This window comes from Poecilia reticulata, chromosome 4, assembly GCF_904066995.2.
Source record: "Poecilia reticulata chromosome 4, P_reticulata-male-v2, whole genome shotgun sequence".
NCBI classification, from domain to species: domain Eukaryota; kingdom Metazoa; phylum Chordata; class Actinopteri; order Cyprinodontiformes; family Poeciliidae; genus Poecilia; species Poecilia reticulata.
Window position 1 is genome coordinate 26,241,122 of NC_088833.1, and position 20,654 is coordinate 26,261,775.

The 20,654-nt window shown below is 39.5% G+C and overlaps 1 protein-coding gene across 8 annotated transcripts; it reads right to left on the bottom strand.

Moving 5' to 3' along the window:
- Positions 1–892: 892 nt before the first annotated feature.
- On the bottom strand, positions 893–20,653 carry nek1 (NIMA-related kinase 1). Of its 8 annotated transcripts, none has more exons than XM_081606585.1 (36): positions 20,531–20,653; positions 20,021–20,169; positions 19,832–19,928; positions 19,653–19,750; positions 18,762–18,845; positions 18,608–18,675; positions 18,433–18,519; positions 17,973–18,027; positions 17,584–17,784; positions 17,426–17,498; positions 16,178–16,290; positions 15,994–16,059; positions 15,630–15,689; positions 15,505–15,552; positions 15,044–15,124; positions 14,798–14,949; positions 14,305–14,421; positions 14,117–14,219; positions 13,149–13,235; positions 12,102–12,185; positions 11,906–11,983; positions 11,072–11,167; positions 10,796–10,903; positions 9,953–10,006; positions 9,628–9,877; positions 9,413–9,538; positions 9,150–9,323; positions 8,813–8,947; positions 8,593–8,698; positions 7,835–7,911; positions 7,528–7,742; positions 7,186–7,343; positions 5,874–6,238; positions 4,873–5,006; positions 4,645–4,777; positions 893–1,626 (listed from the first exon to the last, which is right to left on the bottom strand). In XM_081606585.1, exons 2-36 carry the CDS (start codon positions 20,135–20,137, stop codon positions 1,613–1,615), a joined length of 4,014 nt encoding a protein of 1,337 aa, XP_081462711.1. In that variant the 5' UTR covers positions 20,138–20,169; positions 20,531–20,653; the 3' UTR covers positions 893–1,612. The 8 variants fall into 8 exon arrangements, with proteins under 8 accessions (XP_081462711.1, XP_081462707.1, XP_081462706.1 ...); XM_081606581.1 differs by having other exon boundaries at positions 9,628–9,874; positions 10,796–10,993; XM_081606580.1 differs by having other exon boundaries at positions 10,796–10,993.
- Position 20,654: the final 1 nt, after the last annotated feature.

The window sequence follows — 20,654 nt, forward strand, 5'->3', positions numbered from 1 at the left end:
AAGGCCAGAATTGCTCTCATTTCAGTGGATTCACCTTCTGAAAAATCCTCATGACAACCAAAATGCAAATTACAAAGCTGGAACTAACACCCATGCATAATACAAGGAACACAAGAAGGCTTCAAACAGATGAACAAGACGAGACACGGATCAAACAAATAAGTCTGTCCTGCATCGGATATGTTTAATGAGGGCTTGTGACGGGAGTAAGAGCTCTCGCTTCCAACGCTCCCACAACCCACTCAAATACCTGGAATAAATTGCAGTTTTATTCCTTGTTCAAGTTGTACTCGAAACTGGGAAATTACAACTTGGAATTTGGGGGAAAAAAATTTAATAAAATCTACTGGAATGCCGCCCAAAGTTGAATTAACCATTGGGAAACTGGGAGCAACTCTGACTTGTAAGGCCGACTTTGTGTTTCAATATGGCCGCTCCTCGCATCAGCAGTTATAAAATGAGGTGAAAGCTAAACATGTTAACGTTACAAGACAAGTGTAGGACATTCTTAAAGAGACAGTCCGATTTCAACTACAATGCTAGTCAAACGAATTTCAAGTTATTTTCAGTGTATACACCATTTTCAATGCAACAGTTGATTGTGCTATAAAATGGCACTATGTGCCTGGAAAGTACATAAAACCAACCTGTTTACATAAAAGGAAGCTCATGAAGTAAAATTAAAGGAGCAGTGTTATGTTTTCCAGACACAAAGTGTCATTTTACAGCACAATCAAATAACTATGTTAACTTCAGTTGTTATAAAAATGGTGGATATTAAATATGACCTTGTAATTTAACAGCTTGAAATTGGGCGTGTCTCTTTAAAAAAATCGTTTGTTGCAACATCCATCATGTCAGTATGCAAGTCTGACGCAGAAAGTAATACAGATTCAGGTTATTAGAAAGTTTATTAAATAAAAAAAAAAAAAACAGATTTACAATATTTAATCGAAAATGAATTATCTTCACAAGTTACATCTTGAAGACAACAGTCGCTTAATCTTACCAAGCAAGTCTCGCAAGCCAGTGCTGCTACAGTACCTTGGTGGCAACGCTTTGCTTTGATCTGCATTAAACCAGATAGTAAAAATAATACGGAAAATTAAGTCAGCGTTTGTAACTTGGTATATGGTAGAAATTCTGTTAAGAAAGGGAGGTATAACTGGTCTTTTGAGTACATTATATAGTCCTTTATGTTGACGATAACCTGGTTTATAAATTGAAGTTGAATGTGGCAAAGAAAGACAGCACCTGAGAGAAACAGATCTAAAGCCCCCCTAACATGTACCGCCTCCAGAGGTCAAGAAAACTAAATACGTACATGTGTCGTTCATCTGAGGATGCAGGCAGCAATAAATATTTACAGAATTGTGAAATGAACTTTGATTACCAAAAAACAAAACAAAAAAAACCAACAGATTTAACAATGCACTTCTGAAAAAACACTGGTTAGAAAAAGGGAATGTCTGATGCTGACGAGTGCTCTATTTAGAACATCATGCAAGTGAGTCACTAACATGTGAGGGGCAGCCAGATGTCATGCATAGATCCTTCTGTCAGTAGAGGGAAGACGGTCAGACAGCCGCCAGCAGCTCCACTGCTCTGAACGTTACTCATCGTTGTCTAAACGAGACAGAAAATGAAAACTGATTAGAATGAGGTGTGATGGGGTGCTGTGGTGGCGCAGGGGCAAGACACAATCCACATATGGACCTTTGCCACATGTCTTCCTCCCTCTCTCATTACCCACTTTTCTGTCAATTCACTATCAATTAAAGGCCACTAGAGCCAATAAAACCTTTAAAAAAAATAACATCAGGTGTGACCCAGGGGCCATCTGTGGTCCTGTGAGGGATTTTGTGTGGCTACTGGGGAAATGATGGGGAATCGAACAAAGTTTGGTAGGTTGTTTAGTTTATGCAGACACTTTCTGCAAAAAAAGGGGGAAAAAAAGTCTTTCACTAAGGCACCTTTCAATAAAAATTTTTTAGAAAAAAGAAGGAAAGGTTTTTGTCCTCAAGAAGAAAAAAAACAGTGTTTGTATATTTCAGATCTGAAATAGTTTGCACACTTTATTTTTTCAGAATTCAAACTTAAGAAAAGATATTGTACATTTAGTTCATTGAGCAGAGGAAATGTAAAAATGTTTTAAGTGTAGCATTGGTGGCCACAGTTTTAGTCCACACAGCAAAAATGTATGGACATTTATAATGAGGAAAGCAAAGACTTGCAGTGTAAATGCAAAAAAAGGGGGGGGGGAGGGAGGATCTTAAAAGTTATTGTTTTAATAGTATAAAAATCTGCTCATGAGTTAATTGACTTGAATTTCTAACCTAAAGCAACGCAGACTGGATGCCACGTGTCTGTCGAGAAAAACGTCAGCGATAATGACGTGTGAACATCGGCGACCACTCTGGAAAAACGCCAAATGACTGTCATTCATCATGACCCATCACAGTTTAAACAAAAATCAGTTGTTTTAAGTCTGGCTAATGTTAGCATTAAGCTAAAGCTCTTCTGTATAGTTCTGTAATGGAACAAGCTGATAATCGGTTCATATTCTGACTGAGGCGAACTCTCTATCCCGTTGTTAGAATTTAACGTTCTTTATTTGGAAACCAAAAAAACAGAAAAAAAAGTTCAAATTGATTTTATGGTTTTAGACAAAATTCATTTCATAAGAGCCAGGTTTAAAATGTCGAGGTTAGAGATCCCCAACCTAGACCAACATTCTCCTAAATCTGGGTGTGAATAATAATAATAATTAGGGCAACAGACTACAGTTCATTAACACAGAACGCTCTCAGAGAACTGCTCCACACATCTTTTCAGAGATACAGCCCCTGCTCTTTGCGTGGAGGTGATAAAACATCTGCCAACGATCCCGAGACGAGTCCTCAGGGAAAATATCCGACATGTGCAGCTTCTCCTTCAACGCAGTAAAAATAGAAATCAAAGAGTTGTCAAACAGAGATGAAAAAAAAAAAAACATATCTGAAGACTATTTGGATCCTGAGGGGAAACCTTTAAAGCCTCTCCACCCTCCAACATCTATTTCTGGTGTGGCCACAGTGTGACATCAGATCAGGCATAGAGAATGACAAATCAGGGAAAGCAAAGGGAGCAAAGGGAGCAAAGAGAGCAAAGGGAGCGTTTCTCCATCAATCAATCAATCAATCAAATTTTATTTGTATAGCACATTTCAGCAGCAAGGCATTTCAAAGTGCTTTACATAATTAAAATAAAAACAGAAATAAACAGTGAGAAAGAGAGAAATTTTAAAAAATAAAAATAAAAAAAACAAACTCCCGTTGTCCTTTGCGGAATTTAACTAACTATAGAGGACTCCGCCGTCCTTTGCGGAATTTAACTATTTCATAGAGGACTCCGCCGTCCTTTAGCAGGGGACGCCGCCGTCCCACACAGAATTTAACTAACTTAGAGTTAGGGGAGTCTGCCCTCCCGCGGACTTTAACTGCTTTTATTGTACCTGACAGTGCCTAGGATTCTCAGGGTTTAACTTCTTACCAGAGGACGCCGCCGTCCCACAACTGGTTTTCCTTTGCGGCCTTTGCGGAATTTAACTAACTATAGAGGACTCCGCCGTCCTTTGCGGAATTTAACTATTTCATAGAGGACTCCGCCGTCCTTTAGCAGGGGACGCCGCCGTCCCACACAGAATTTAACTAACTTAGAGTTAGGGGAGTCTGCCCTCCCGCGGACTTTAACTGCTCAGTCCCTTGACATCTACTCAGTCCCTTGACAAGTTGGTGCAGTGACACTTGAGAAGTTGGTATGTTGGAGACTTAAATCTGGAAATAATGAAGAAAGGTGATCCAGATGCAGTCTGTATAAACCACTGAATATTCACAGGGAAATAGAGGTGCTGAAAACATTAAAATACACAAACCTTTCATGGTGGTTGGATTAAACAACCAGGAACTTGTTGTTTAATTCACCATTCCTGGAAATATCATAGCCTTCCTAGGAAATTTCCACACTTGTTTTTCGCCAAATTTAGAAAACAAATTTTTTTTTTCTAGATTTGGGGGGAAGGAAGAAAAGTACAAAAACTAAAAAAAAAAGAAAGAAAAAAAAAGTATCAACTTTTTCCAAGTTGAATTTGCTGATTTGTAGTTTTATTTCCTGAAAATCATGAATCATCAGGGTTCATTCTGGCTTCTGATTCAGAAGTGACGTCAAGGGCAAGTTAAAAATTACCATAACGGATCATAATTGTTATAATAATAAAATCTGTGTGGCATAGGGGAAAAGAAAGGTTAAGCACCTCGAGTTCAGTTTTAAAAACACAAAAAACTAGAGGCCAAGATAAACAGTGTAGTTTCCCTTTAAAATGAAAAAAAAAAAGGTGTTTTTATTGGTTTTTAAGTGGACAACCACAATGATCACAGAATGGGACAAATCTAAAAGGTGTATTTTTATTACAAAAAAAAAAACTATAATAATAATCCAGTGTAAAACCTACTTATTTTCCCAGCAGAGTCAACTTTTAAGTCCGGAAAGAAAAAACATTTTCCACACAGTTTTAATCTTTTTATGTTTGTCCAGACGTGGAAACTGAGAAAAACTCTTTAAAACCCCCCCCCAAAAAACCTACTTTATAAAACAAAACCCACCAACCTTCTTGGTAGGCTCCGTCAGCCATCACTAGATGAAGGATGTTTGGGTACAGATGCTGGTGCTCAGTTCCCAGAATGTTTGACACCAAACTGGAACCCAGTTCAATATTCTCATCTTCATCTTCATGTATAGCCTTCGGGGGGGGGGGAGAAAAAAAAAGGGTATTTATTGCGAGGTCAGAAGAATGAATGGGCTGATTTTAGAGACGGCTAATGACTAAATCTGTACCTTTATCTTGTTATAAGCTTCGATGAACTTCTCGAATCCCATCTGCTGCTCCAGGTTGAAGCGCAGCTCCTCCAGGCGACTGAAGATGCTGTCGTGATGGTCAGCCTCCACGCACTGATCGTCTCCACTGCCATCTATGATGGAGAAGAATAAGGCATTTGTCTTCTTAGGATGGTTTGGTGTTCATGAAAATGTCTCCAACTATCGTAGAAAAGGCTAAACGGGTAGAGACGGGTGCTGCGGCTGGGCGATGTGGCTTCAAAATAAAACCTCCGATTTTAATAGATTTTTTTCCCCTTGCTACGAATATGTTTAATTATGAGTAATAATATATAATTAATAGCAATAGTAGTAATAATATTGGAATCAAGACAATTTTACCGGAAGACAGTCTTAAAATTACAAGAAAAATTTTGTTTTAGTGAGAAAAAAAAAGTTTCAAGAGTTACTGATATCTGAGGTGAACAGTCTGTGTCAGACTCAGTCGTTTTCTCGATCGTTTCAAAGTCCTGCTCTTGATAATAATTTGATGCTGATGTGTTAAAAAAAATGAAGAAATTTCTTTACCCATAACACCAATACTAAACAAGACGCTCAGTAGCGCTCAGTTTAAGTTTATTTTTCATGTTTGAGTTTTCATGAAATTATTACTTAGTCGTGTTAATATTACGACTTTATTATGGTAATGACGCTTCTTGTAATACACTGACTTTGTCCTACTACTCTGTTATTTTATTTTGACTGTATTCTTGCAATATTGTGACTTTATCCTTGTAATAAATAATAATAATAAAAGTTGACCTGAATTCAAATTCCAAACAAATGGACGCTGCAGAACACGCTTCTCAAAAAAGAGAAATAAAATTTTAGGCGTGCTGATATCAATGGAAACACAAAGTACTTTATTATTTTTATTCTCCCCCCCAATTTTACAAAAATTACATCTTCACAAACCAAAAATGTAATTAAATCGACCACGTGTGGCGCTCCCTCCCTCCTACCTGACTGCCATTCTTCGTTGAGCTGCTTGCCGTCACTTTGCCGCTCCTCTCCGTCTCCATTAGCCAGCAGCTCCCTGGCCTCGTCGTCTGCCGGACTCCCGTTAGAGCACTCCTCGTCCTCATCCTCGTCTTCCTCTTCGTCCTCATCCTCCTCGTCGTCCTCTTCATCGTCGTCCACAGCCATCTGGTTGTTGTCCTGATCAAGCTCGGCTATTGTGTTGAACAGCTCGCTGTCGCCCTCCGGTGGAGGGTTCCCGTTAAAATCTCCGGCTCCGTTAACATCTACAGGGTTTCTGTCGCCTTCTTCCTGCAGCAGTCTCTCCATCGAGGCCCGGATGTCCCGCAGATCTTCGTCTTCGTACGCACTAAGAAACAGAGCAGAGTCTCACAGTTTGCACTTACCCTGCAGTAATAATTCTCCATCTTGGTTCTTAAATTTAATTCTTAAACATTTTACAATACAAATATTTTGTTTGCAGGAAATCCTGAACACAAAGCTTTAACTCGAAGTATTCACATGCCTTAAGCCTTCCACATTGTCATTTCATTTATGACAGATCAGCATGAAGTAGTGCATAATTGTGACGTTACAAGAAAAAAAAAAAAGACGTGGTTTTACAAGTTTACAAACCAAAGTCTGAGAAGTGTGGAGTGCTAGCCCTGTCCCGATAACACATTTTTCTGGATGATAAATTGTCCCAGAAATGATTTCCATAAATGATAATATTTTGAGGCCATTTTCAAATAGTATATCAATAACGGCGTAATAATGCAAATTCACCCTCTCAAAGACCGATAAACTTTAACTTTGTACAGAACACTTAGCAGAGGACCTGGAATATATTTTAAATATCCACAATAAAAGCACAACATTTGGATGACGAATGATAGAAAATATTTTCAAAAACTGACTTATTTCAGTTATTTACTTTTTTTTAAAGAAAGTGATGAAAAAATTTAATCCAGAAACTGAATTTGGTGTGGGGAAAATTTTTTTTATCAAAGTACAACTTAAATCCCATCTGAGCAGAGCTCCTTCTTCCATGGGTTTGCTGTGATTTTAGAAACGGTTCAATTTGTGGGACTGAATACAAATGCACGCCACACTTTCCAGATTTTTATTTGTGAAAAGTTTGAAAAACCATGCTTCATGTTCCTGCTACTTCACAACTGAGCACGACTGGTGGAGGTCATGAAAAAAATCTCAGGAAAAATCGATTGAGGTTTGTGTTTCTAACAAGACAAAACGTGGAAAAGCTCAAGGACATTACTTTTAGCACGGCGTAGAGTAAAACGAGTTGGAATGACTTACTCCTCAGCATCTGATTGGTCGTCATCTTTAACAGCCTCCTCCAGATCCTCAATTTCCAGGTCTTTGTCCGGGGAAACGTTAGCCTTGCTAGCTTCTGTGGAGTCCTGCTGAGGGCTGAACAGTCGACTGAGGTCGGGTAAAGAACACGTCCGCAGCATCTAACGGAGCAATTGGAGCAGAAAGGCCTGTGAAGAAACTCCATAAAACATATTTATTAGAAAATTCATGGAGTAAAATATCGGATTTAGCACTGAATGCCCCTAAACAACTAATCTCTTTGAGAGCCCAACTGTTTGATGCTTCCAGTCCAACTCCAGAGAAGAACAGAAGGATGTCCGTCACCTTTGGGTTGTTGGCATCAAACATGCCAGCAGAGAGACCGATGAGAAGGGCGTCCTGGTTCTTGGTGCGCAAAGGTGAGACGGATCGTGAGCGGGAGGCCAGAGAAGAGGATGACTCGTCCATGGAGGAATTGGCGGACATCACTGAGAGGGCGGCGGCTCGGCGGTGGGCCGGTGAGCATTTCAGAAACAGCGGCTCTTCGTTCTGAGCCGAGCCTGGTGAGAGCCGAACAGGCGAGGGTGGATTTAATCAGAGTCATGATCACAGGGGAAACCGGCGGCCATGACAGCGGGGACGTTCGCCTTACATGAGGAGTCGGTCGGTTTCTCTGAACTCTTCTCAATATCCTGAGGGCCTGCTGGTCCTGAAGTGCCCCCATGTGGCCTGTAAGAAGAAGACACACACACGCAGTAATGAAATATGACGGAATTATTAGGGTGAGATTAAGATTTTTTTCAATTAGGAGAATAAAGATACAATATTAGCCAAAGAAAGTTGTAAAAGAAAAAAAAAAAAATCACTAGAAAAAAAAAAGTTGTTTTAATGAGAACAACGCTGCAGTGATCAAGATCTGACGTGACCAGATCTTCTGTCCATATGGCACTTTCTTCTAAATAGTCTTTTGAACACAACAGCATAATCAAATTTACTACTTTTTGTAAGGAGTTGTCATAATATTACTACTTCATTTTCCTAATATGACGACTTTATTCTCATATCATTTCGACTTTGCGAAAATGAGAGAACACAGTAATACGACAACTTCATTTCCACACCATAACGACTTTTGTCTCGTATTATGAATTTTGTCTTCACCCTCATATTATTATGACTTTATTCTTGTAATGTTAAGGCTTTTTTCTTAGCCTGGCCCTTACACTGTAAATTAGTGAAAAGTTATTACAAATGAAAAACCATTTTAGAGTTTCGCTGTAGCTGTATGGCAAATCTACATGTAGTTTGTTTATTTATTTATTTTTTTATTTATTTTGCCATTTGCATTAAAATGACCTCTAAATGTGAATTTATTGCAACATTTACAATCCAACACATATCAGTGCTCACATTTGCTTCTGGGCTTCTTGTTCCCAAGCTTGTTGCACACTAGCTGGTGGATTGGACTCTTGTTTAGGACTCTCCTCCAAAATCACTGACTCCAGGTCGGCTGGATCTAGAGGAATTTAACCAAAACAAGATTTTGCTTTGCTGAAAATGAATAAAAGTCTTGATTGGTAATAATCAATAGTGATTATTAATATTAATATCAAGCTAAGAGATAACTTACCCTCAATATCAGTAAGGCCAGGCAGCAGCGATGTGTTTACCACAGACGTTTTCTGACCTGAATCCTGGTTTCCATCAGTCGGTCTCTGACCCACTGCAGAGGTCAAAGGTTCACTGGGGATTTTCACACCATCAGCTGCAGCAGAAAACACACCATTAATATTAGACAATTAATGCACCGAGGGTATTCTTGTGCTTTCATTTGTGACCCTCTTGCTCTCTCAAAAATAATAATAAAAAAAAATTTTAATTTAGAAATCTGTAATTTCCAGATCATAAAGGGAAATCAGAATAAGCCAGAAATTATTCCAATAGTCCGATTCCAGAAAAGTCCGTACGCGTTGTGGAAACCTCTGGCTGTTGAGCGAGCGGCCGAAGCGCCTCCGGCCCCTCACACACCGGGTTCGCCTCACACACCGGGTTCGCCTCACACACCGGGTTCGCCTCCCACGCCTTCCTGGGAGTGTCTTCCTGAAGCTCGCCCATCCGTATGACTTCCCCCAGCGTTTGATCTGTGACAGAAACGCAGGACAACAACAAAATAGATCGTTTTCTTACGCACGCGCTTCCCATGCCCTCCCTCGGAGTCGACGGTCATTACCGGTAGTTGTGATGCACGTCTCTCCGAGCGTCTGCTGGGCAACGACGAGGACGAGAGGAACCGCTGCCTCCCACTTCTTCCTGTCTCCACCAGAGCATGGCCTTTCCTCTGAAGATGCTAAAGTGGCTAGCAAAACAATTAGAAAGAAAAAAAAAAAAAGATAAAAATTGATGCACCAGATTGATTTTTTTTTTTGCCTGGAAGACTGAACTCACTGCTCGATGTGGAACAAGTTTCTCCAAAGGTTTGCTGAGGCACAGGAAGCGCAGGCAGCTCGGTCACTTCCCACTTTTTACGATCTACGTCCGAAGGGCGGCGTTTCTCAGCGTCCGGCTGTTGGGGCGGAGCAGGAGTCGGTTCTGATGGTGCCGGTGGCGGTGAAGGAGTCTCCTCCGTCTCGTCCACCGGGCTCTGGGCTTTCAGGTTCTGGTTCAGTCTGCGCAGAATCTGCTTCTTCTCACTCTGCTGCACAGGAGACATCGGTGAACGTCGACTCTTGGAAATTTATTCACACAAAAGTCACCCGACACTTTAACAGACCTGAGTCACTGCTGTTGCCTCAGTTTCGTTCAAGTTCTCCTTTGGAGGAGTAATCTGTGAATGAGTGAAAACGGTCTCAATTTACAAGTAGCGATACAACTACAACTAGCCGTATGTGCGGATTGTTTATTGTAAGTATCAATTAATTGATTATTCCAACGATTAATCGGATTAAACACATGGTCACATGCTGCAGATCTTTCAGTTGAGCCATTTTTTTAATCTTAGAAATACATTAAAAAATACAAAACAATTTAATTCCCTTACTGAAATAGGAAAGCTGATATTTTATGGATTAAAATGCAACATGGCATTCCTTAGTGAACCCCGGATAATTCTGACTGATATTTTAATAGAGTCTTTATTGGTTACTGCTCTGGTCATTTTGAAGTACTTTGATATTTATATGTAAAGTGTACTATAAAATATTATTGTTAGGATAATTTACAGCAAAGGATGCATCTGTAGTGAAAAGAAATACTAACAACACTTTTATTCTCAACCCTTTCTGACTTATCAATACTTAGTTGGGCTGATGTGTTGATTATTTTTTGGATTACAGATTAATAACTGGGTTGCAAAAAGTGCTTAATAGGAGATTTTTCAGAAATAATTTGAACCAGCTGAAACTAAAGCTATCCCACTTGAGTTTTGAGTAGGGCATTTTTACAGAGTGTTTTTTTTATTTATCTTAAATGCAAAATTTATATAATTTTTTGCACAATTAATTATTGTTGTGAGTGAGATGTCCTTTCAGGATTTTTTTTGGAGTATGTAAACTCCTGTTAACTATTTGATTAACAAATTAACTGACAATCTGATTAAGCCGTAGTGTAAACTGACCGCTCCGACGTTCTCCAGCGCAGCGGTCATGGAGATGAGGGGGGTGGAGGCTTTGGATGAGGGCTGGGCCAAAGCTTTAGCGTCTGGGTCGGGCTGCGGCGGCGCGGCCTGTGGAGGAGGACAGTCAGAGGAAGACGACGCAGCTCCTGCCGCACTTCCAGGTGCAAAGCCGCACTTGGCAGCTCGAGCTGCAGCGAGCTTTAAACAACAGAACATAGCCAGCATTGGACTTTATCCGTTCTAGACGTGCGTGCAGAAAGGCGGCGTGAACCCTACGTGGTCCTCCCAGACTTTCTTCTCCCTCTCGTACGCTTCCCTCCTCTTCTTCTCCAGCTGCTCCTTCAGTACAGCAACACGGGCGTTTGCCTGAGCCTGAGGAAGGTTAGACGGACACAGATGTGAATATACACGCACTGCAAAACTAAATCTTACCAAGTAACTTTTCAGCAATATTAAGGAGCTTGTTTTGAATCTATAATTTCCCAATATATAGTTTAAAAGAAAAAATAATCTATAACTCGGGAAAATGTCTTGTTATAGGTGAAATAATAACCATCCTCTGGTTTCTTTATTGTTCATCAGCAGCCAAATGGTTGAAATGTTGACAAAAACCTCCAAATGTTTTGCAATGAATAAAACAGGCTAACATTAAAGTACTGGAACGCCACCTGCCCTGAAATCTGTTGAAAGTTTATGGCCAGGGCTTACAAGCTGGATTGTAGCTCAGACAAACTACTTCCTATTGTCCGGCCAGAGAGTTATACCAGGAACTCTGTGATGGTTATAAAAAAGAAACATATTTCTGCAATTTGTTATGTGTCATTTACCTAAATATTAGTCATGGTGTGTATTTAGCTTAACCTGCTGAGACAGACAAAAGTCCAGAAGGAGATCAAGTTCGTATTTTTGAAAAACATTGAAGTTTTTTGATTTATAATAACATTAATGACAAAGAAAATTGATGAAACAAAATAAAACAAATACCAGCTGATTTTTTTCTAAAGCCTAAACAACTCATAGAAACACCTCTGACCTTTTTAAAGAGCAATTCCAGAAGTTATAAATCCGAGAATAAAAATGTCAGTGGCTTTGAGCTTCTTGCAGACTCACTTTTAAACCCTCTATCTTTTTCCTCCTGAGCTCTGCCTCCTCACTCGACTCCTGGCTATCAGAGCCGTCACTGTCATACTGAAACACACACACACACACACACACACACACACACACAGAGACAGAAATATCAGAGAAAATGACAAGTCTCATTGCAGCCGCTTTGACGATTCCGACGGTGTGTGTAGGTGTGTACCTTCTCTCCTCGCAGCCGGGCTTTGATCTGTTGACGCTCATTGAAGTTTTGCAGGCGGATCTGCCGGAGTCTTGCCAAGTACTCCTGGGAACAGATCAATCCTTCATGAACGGTGAGAAAAACTTACTGTCTACATCTTGTTTAGTCATCATAAACACTAAACACCCACGCATGCTTAGCAGTAGAGCTGGGAAATATGGCTCAAAAATAAAATGCCAGATTTTTTTCAGACCAGAACCAACTTTTTTCTTGCTTTTTCTAAAAAGTTATGAATGACAAAATATTTTCAATAAGGCTTTTATGTCAATCATGCCCTTCTGATTTGTATGACGAAGTATTAGGGCCAGGTTACAAGAATGTTTAATTATGGAGGATATGGTCATAATATTAGCAGAATAAAGACAGTTTCACCAGAAATATATCTTAAAATTACAAGGGAAAAAAAAAAATTGGATAATTTTTTTTATTATTTTTGGTGTTGGAGTTTTCATAAAATTACAACTTCATTCTCTTAATATTAGAACTTTATTCTGGTAATATTACTACTTTATTCTCATATTAGTACAACAGTATTCCTAAAAAAACAAACAAACAAAAAAAAAACAACAACTTTACCTTTATATTTTGTGATAGTCTGAATTCAAATCCGAATAAGTTGTAAAATACTAAAAAGAAGATTTTCCAAAAATGTAATCTTCAAAAACTGATCATTTCAACTCAGACCACGCATAAGGTGAGCATCTCATTAGAACAGCAAATAATAGACAAAATTAATAAAATAAAATTTTGCAAACTTCATGCCATGAAGAACAACGCCATGCATCAGTAAAATGCAAACATGATTTTTAAAAATAAATAAATAAATGAAATGCCTAAAACAATGGCTGTTGTTGGGGAAACACAATGAGGAAACCAAACACAAGGAGGGAGCTCGTTGTTGAACTGCTGGGTGGAGTTAATGCTGCGCCAAAGGGGGATGGAGACAAGCCAGGCGTGCTGTGATTCAGATGGAGCGTCAGGTTGGGGCGTTCGGCTCTGGGCCCCTACCTCCTCCTCTTTGTTGACTTTAGGTCGCCGGAACCGAGCCGAACCGGCCCGACTTCCATAGATTGCAGCCAGGTTTTGTCTGGTTCCCTGTTCAGCATTCAAGTCAGCCACACTTTAGACGGATACAAAGCCTCAACGTCTGACTACAACAACATTTAAGTTGGGAATGTGAAGTTAAAGCGGCACTGATCAATGTTTAGCTTTAAGGGAAAAAAAATAAAATAAAATGTTGAAATTCTGCCACTGCACCATTAAATCTATTTAATGGCTGCATGACAGCAACCTTGGAAGCACGCAAGCATAAAAATAATCAAATTGGAACTTTAAGAAAACCTAGTGATTAAGTTGTATAGTGTATTTCTGCCACTAGGGGGCAGCAGGGCTCTTAAATGAGATCTTCTGTCTGATGAACTTGTGGGTTTCCAATGACCATTTTCATAAACTTTCCACAAAACCTTTCAAGCTACTAATAACCAATTTAACACATACAGAGTACCTGCAGGTAACAGCCAATCACATTTAAAACCTTTTTAATGCCACCTTGACTAAAATTGTAAGAGCAAAAACAGTAACTATAGGGGATGTTTGGGGGATACAGCACCCAACAAATTTATCAACTGGTGATAAATTTGAACTTACTCCATGACAGATGCACAAAGCTAGCTAGCAGTGGTGCATTAGCAGTTACTTAGCAATAGCCACAAACCATCTTGAGTCACAGAGTGCAATGAAGAAGTCTGCGCATGACTCAAACGTTTGCTTAACCCAACTGTCCCGCAAGAAAAACACTACACAAAGATGATTAAATAGTCCTGCCACAACAAAATGTAAGACCTGATTAATATCTACAAGGTCAAATATGTTTTTAAGAGATAGATGCATGAATTTAAGACTTTTTAAGACTTATACAGATCGTGAAGACTCCCTGATACAGCCGTCAATATGCAACGGTTTCATGCATTACGTACCAGCTGCCCCTCAGCTTTCACTTTGTTGAGCATTGCTTCTCTCTTGCGCTGTAGGAACTCCTCGACCTGAAAGGCTCTCTCGGCTGGTATCTGACCGCGCTGCCTACAGACAAAACACGCCAACAAATATTCAGGTCGCCTTCTCAGCACAGAGACCATCTGGTGGTGCTCGTTCAACTGCGACTGACCGGCTAATCTGGGCTTGTTTTGAAACGTGGTGCAACCTCTGAAGTTCTCTCTTGATGACGTCAAGTTGACGGGCCGGTCTGTTGGGCAGCACTGGGCCGGCAGCAGCTGGCACACCTCTGGAAAAACCCCCGGAAAGAAATACATTTAACTCTTTCCTCCTTGCTCAAAAAAATTAGACAATAATAATAATAAAACAGAAATAATTACATAATTTAATTATATTTTAAAATCCCGAGATGATTCGGCTGATAACATGATTCTAATTGGAATCAATCCTAATGTATTAGGCCACATTTTACACTCTTAAAGCAATTTTGATCTGCTGCTTTGATGGTTCAAAAACTCAGCTCTGTGTGCAAAACAGTGTTTCTTATTTCATGAGAGTAGCTTAGGTCTACTTGAAAACTCCAGTTATTACAGCTACGCGTGAAAGTGTGTGAATACGTTTGCAGGGTCCTGGATACGTTTAATAAAAACAGAAGATTTAATTACCTGATGGGACTGCCAGGTCCTGCTGAGGGTCTCTCCCTGCTGGGGTCTTTGGGTTGGGGTTTAGCTACTTGGTCCACAGCGGCGTAGTGGTGTTCATACGGGCTCAAAACAGAAGCTTGGACCCCCGCAGCCCTTTTACCACCCACAAAACACTGAAAACACAAGATTAGCATCCAGAGTTGAAGCATAAGAGGGAAAAAAGTGGGTCATTTTACTTAAAAGTAATACAAAAAATAAAGTCACTACCTTCCTCTCTGGGCTGCTACCTCCACTTGAACTCAAGACATGCTTCCAACCTTGTTCTCTGGCTTGGTTTATTCGACTAATCTGTAAGACATTATTGATCCACAATTTCATTCATGTTTGAGTCACAATTTAATAATAGCTTTCAGCTTATGATGAAGGAGAAATTGTATGACTTCTTTAAAACAGCAGCATAGCTCAAATCAATTAGAAAGTGTCACTGAACATTAGTTTTCAATTTCTATCAAAGATTTCCAATACTTTGATAGAAATTGTCTCTTTAAGAAGCTCCTACTCTTTCTAACACTCCGCCTTCAGAACTTCATCACAACAAAGCTGCTCCTTTAAGTAGCTTGCAAATATTCTTAGGAGTGTTGGACTTAGAAGTAGTTCCTATGATAAGGTTCTGTTAATTTATCACATAAAATCCTAATAAATGACTTTTGCAGGACAGTACGGCTCACCTTTTCTTTCTCATATCTCTTAATTTGCTCGCCTTTCAACAGGAACATCTGACAGGCACAGAGAATGACAAAAAGGACAAATCACACATATTTAGACATTAAAACAGACTGAACGACATGCTTACCTGTTCTCTCCGTTTCCTTTCCTTCTCTATCAGCTCCATCCTTTTCTTCCTGATGCCATCCTGCAGAAGAGACAGAAGCGCCACAAACTCAAAAAACATCTTAAAGAGCTCCCCCTAGAGGTGAGAGGATGCAGAACTGCTCTGCCACAGGGCAGGCAGGCGAAGAGGGAAAAACGACTGGTCAGGCAGAAGGCTCAGAGTAGAAAACCAGGTGAAGGCAGGGACCAAGTGTAATGGGAAGGAGGAAAAAAAAAAAAAATCAAGAAAACTGAAAAATTAACCCACGTGTGTGGGTGAACGAATGGAGGAGAGGAAAGGCAACGCTAACAGAGAACACAAGTTAAACGGGGGCGCTCAGCTGTACCTCGTGCTTTTTCCTTTCTTCCTCCACTTGACTGATCCTTCTGTGAGGCGCTGCTGGGAGAACGGCCTGAGCAACATATAACATGTGGCTTCAGAGTTTGCCGACATTTTCAACACACGGGCACACCCACTAACATTTAGACAGCGTTCAAGCAAAACAACAATAATCAGTACGAGAGACTAACCGGTTTGTGTTTCACTGCAGCTTTCCTCTCCGAAGGCTTCTTTGCTCCGTCGCCAGCTTTCTTCACAGCTAAAGGCACTCCATATTTACATGCTGGTTTTGTAATCTTCTGGGCTGAGGTGAAAAGATATACGAGAAAAAACAAACTGAAATTAATCTTATTGTACAAATAAGAAGTTCAGAAATATGAGAATGGAGAAAGACAGGAAATGTTGCTACGACAACTACTGAAGCTACCAATTATAATAAGCTATTTGTTTAACAATTTCATGGGAAACAGCCGTCATTACAGTGAGTTTAATGACTGGACACAACTTTGGTTACCCATCTGAAACCTAGGCTCTTATTTTGAAGGCATGTTTTCCCCTGTGCTCCTTCCTGACGTAACTTGATTTAGCATTAGCTTGGTATGGCTGGCAACCATCAGGTCGATGTAGAGTGACTGCGTCACTTTTCTATTCCTACAGTGAATGACAGTTTGAATGATTTCTGCTATGGCTTCTTTTTTTTTGTACTGAGCATCCAAAATGGTAGATAATACTTTTTCAGGCAGACTTTAATTTGGCACAAAATATTTTCTTTTAATTGTGGGATCCCACTATATTTGGACTGTACTTTGAAATATAATGGAGGACTAAAGCTCAATTAGGGCTGAAATGATTAATTGGCTATTGAAATAATTGTCAACTAATTAAGTAATCAATTAATTGTTAATTGGAGTATACAGACTCAAGAAAAGGTCATTTGATTAAAAAAAAGCAATAATTGAGCCAAAGCTGTAAAAAAAAAAAAACAAAACACATTTTACATTTGACATATATATATATATATATATATATATATATATAATCTTCATTTGTAAATATGTTCTACCAAAATCTCCTTGAACAACCTAGTTTTAGCTTCACCAGGTGAAACTACTAAGTGTATTTTGCTATTGGATTACCGTAATACAAAAATAATAATAAAAAAATAAAATCCTTAATTTAGAAAAATAACTGAATAATTGAGGGGGCTGGTCAGCAGCCTTTAATTAATTTCTAATAGTATAAAACTTAAGTGGTTAAATGAGAAATCTGCGTAATGTACCAATTTTTTCAATGTTTGTTAATCAGAGTAATTGATTAATAAAATAATCGTTAGTTGCAGCGATAGGCTGAATTGTTTGACGCATTTTTAATCATTTTGCCCAAAACCAGCAGTAGAAAGTTGGGACTCACTGCAGCAGACATGCATGAGGGCTCCTTACCTGGCGGCACCTGTGCCACGCCCATTTTAGGCTGCTTGTGTAGAAAAGTATGGCGGAATTCCTGAGCGATGATCTGAAAGGAGAAAATAAACCAGTTTCCTCTCCATCACGGAATCTGATGGATGAAAAATAACGACAGAGGAATGGCGGCACCTTACCTGTGGTGTGAGAAACTTCTCTATCCTACAAGAGAGGAAAGGTTTGTCCAGAATGCTGCCGATCGAAGGCCTCTCCCGGGGGTTGCGTTTAAAAAGCTGCGCTAAGAGAGAGCGTAGCTCTTGGGAATAGTGAACAGACACAGGAGGGTAAGAGCCTCGGATTATCTTCAGAACCAGGTTCTTCATGTTGCCAGCTTCAAACTACAAAAAAAAAAAAAAAAAAGTCATGATTGTTACCTAGAAAACACTGAAGTTATCATGGGTAAAAATGGCAATCGTGATTACAACTAGGCTCAAAAAAAAAAAAAACCATGCTCACTGAAGTGCTGCAAAGGATGCATTAAAACACACATTAATATGTAAACAGCTAGCACACATCGAATACTTACTGCATGCTTAAGAGTGCACATTTCATAGAGTACACACCCTAGGGCCCAAATATCACTGCAGAGGGAAGGAAAGTAGGAAACATAAGACAACGACAAAGAGACAGACAGGCAGGGATAAGTTTACCAATCAGTATGCATTCATTTAGTTGGGCAATTGTGAGATATAAATACATTTTAGCCCTTTATTAAACTTAAAGAGCTTCCAAAACATGACTTCACTGACTACAACTAAATTGGATCGTATGACATGGAAACCTAAAAACAGAGCAGGAAATCAATATTGGCTTCCTGTTGTGGATGTAAACAAGAAGCTGACATGCTATCCTGGTTTTATCTAGAAACCACCTGCTAATACTGGAAGGAACAAATCAGGTGAAGATATATGGACTGTGCAGCAAACGTTACAAGAGAAATGGAACAAACCCCCCCGAACGATTCACTTCAACTGAAGATCAGGTACCTTTTATTGTTGTACGGCTTGTTTTCACAGATCTCTGGTGATAAGTAATATGGAGTCCCTATGCATGTTCTCACCAGTTCTACAGTGCTGGGGGGGGGAAACAAACAAAAAGAGCAACGTTATTGAGTCTGTTCTAAGTCCAAGTTTTATCTTTACAGACAACTGCCAAACATACCTGTTCAGGACCCTCGCGATCCCAAAGTCCCCAAGTTGAACCGTCCCTTCTTTTGTCAAAAATATATTCTGCAGAGGAATTTTTAATCAAAGAACAAATAAACGATTGGGAACACAAGATTTGTCAAGATCTGGCCACGCAAAAGGAACCATACCTGAGATTTAATGTCCCTGTGGAGAATTTTCCGCCCGTGTACGTGCTTCAGGGCCAGGCAAATCTGCACAAACCAATCTAGGATCTGAAAAAAACAAAACAAAACAAAAAAACTATCTCAATATGAACAATGAACATTTATTTGGCAGCATTACAGGAAGCACAAAGCTGTCGGAAGCTTCTAGAAAGGGAGTTTCTAGAAGCTTCCCCATCAGCTGTTCTTTCAGGTAGCAACTTTTAAATGGTGAATAAACAGGAAGCTGGAAGCATTACAGAAGAGTTGCTTTGTTTATCCTTCAAGTGTTTAGCTTCAACAAATGTTGCCTTTGTGGTCTAATGGAAGTGAAATCCGGTTAAACTGCAGAGCTGTGCAACGTCCACTGCTCTCGCATCCACTCTGGTCTTAATGTAAATAATTAATGGTCCTGACAGAAAAGCTTCTTAAGGGGCAACGTACTGTATCCTCTTGGATACATTTGGAAGTGTTACATGTACAGTGCAAAAACAAAGGGTTTATGAGCTGATTTGTTAACAACATATGTTGAAATAATTTTTTTATTGGATTAATGTCTAACATGGAGCTTTTTATGGCGTTTTAAAATGTTCAGTAATTTTGAGAGAAATCATTGTTTTGCAGAAAAAACAAACATGATGAGAAATGCTGAATTGTTAGGACAGTTAAATTATCCTACTTATTAGTCAAGTATCGCCTGGTGTTTATAACTCATAAAGAGAAGTCAGAACTTGTCAAAAACGTTCAGAACGTCATTAAGTTAATGATAAGGAATCAGCCACGAAATATCTGGATGGTGAATCTCTAGTTGAAATAATTGATAAAGTTCCAACTTCTCAAAAACTATCATTTAGAACTGGCAAAGTGTTACAGGCTTACTTGCTCCTCAGGAAACAGCACTCCTTTCTGAGAATTGATCTTTTTGAAAAGGTCCCCTCCCTCACAGTAGTCCATGACAATGTAAAGACATCCCCCTTCTAAGGAAAACATAAGAAATACAAAATGACATTATTAAAATACTTCTGAGACTCTTCACAGAAACACAAATGTGCAAATACCTTCAAAAGACTCCTTATACTGCACAATGTTGGGATGACTCATGTTGGCAAGAACAGCAACCTCTCTCCTGGACTCCTGCCTCTCTTTACTTGACATCTGTGGAGAGAAATGAAAGGATAATTTGTTATAATCGTGATGAAGAGGTAAATTGGGCTCGTACTGCCACATAATAATACATAAGAGCTTACTCCAGATATGCCAATCTCCTTGATGACATACTGGCGTCCATCATCTTTGGATTTCACCAGGATGGCTTTTCCAAATGAGCCCTCCCCAATTTGTTTCACCTTTTCGTACTTTTCCATGCTACTGGAGAGACTGGCTCCGCATAGTGGATCTGAAAATAAATATAGACAGCATGGGAAGACTGAAAGCTTTGATAAATGGCTTAGAAACAGTGAAGCCCCGATTTTATTCTCTGATCAGAATCCCGAACGTTCGCGTTATGATGCATAAATGTTGAATCAATATGTCAAACATTAATTATTCACTCTAAAGGGGTTGAGATGCTGAGAAATTACATACAGCTGCCAGATGGCTAATGTTACCGTGGAGGTGTAGCTAGACGACGATGTGAAAAACCAAATTCCTGCTGTAGACTACGACTGTCCCGTAAACGCTCAAAGCTCAGGGATAAAACGCGAAGGCTCATTTAGCAACAGTGTGTAAATGCTAATAGGAGGCTAATTGTGTATTACCATTAGTTCTTCGCTTCGCTGCTTCTCGCAGAAATTCTGCTTCTTGCTACTGTCTTCTCACTCACTCTAACTACAGTCGCTCTTTCTACATTTTTATTGGTCAGCGTCTCTTTTCTCGACCAAT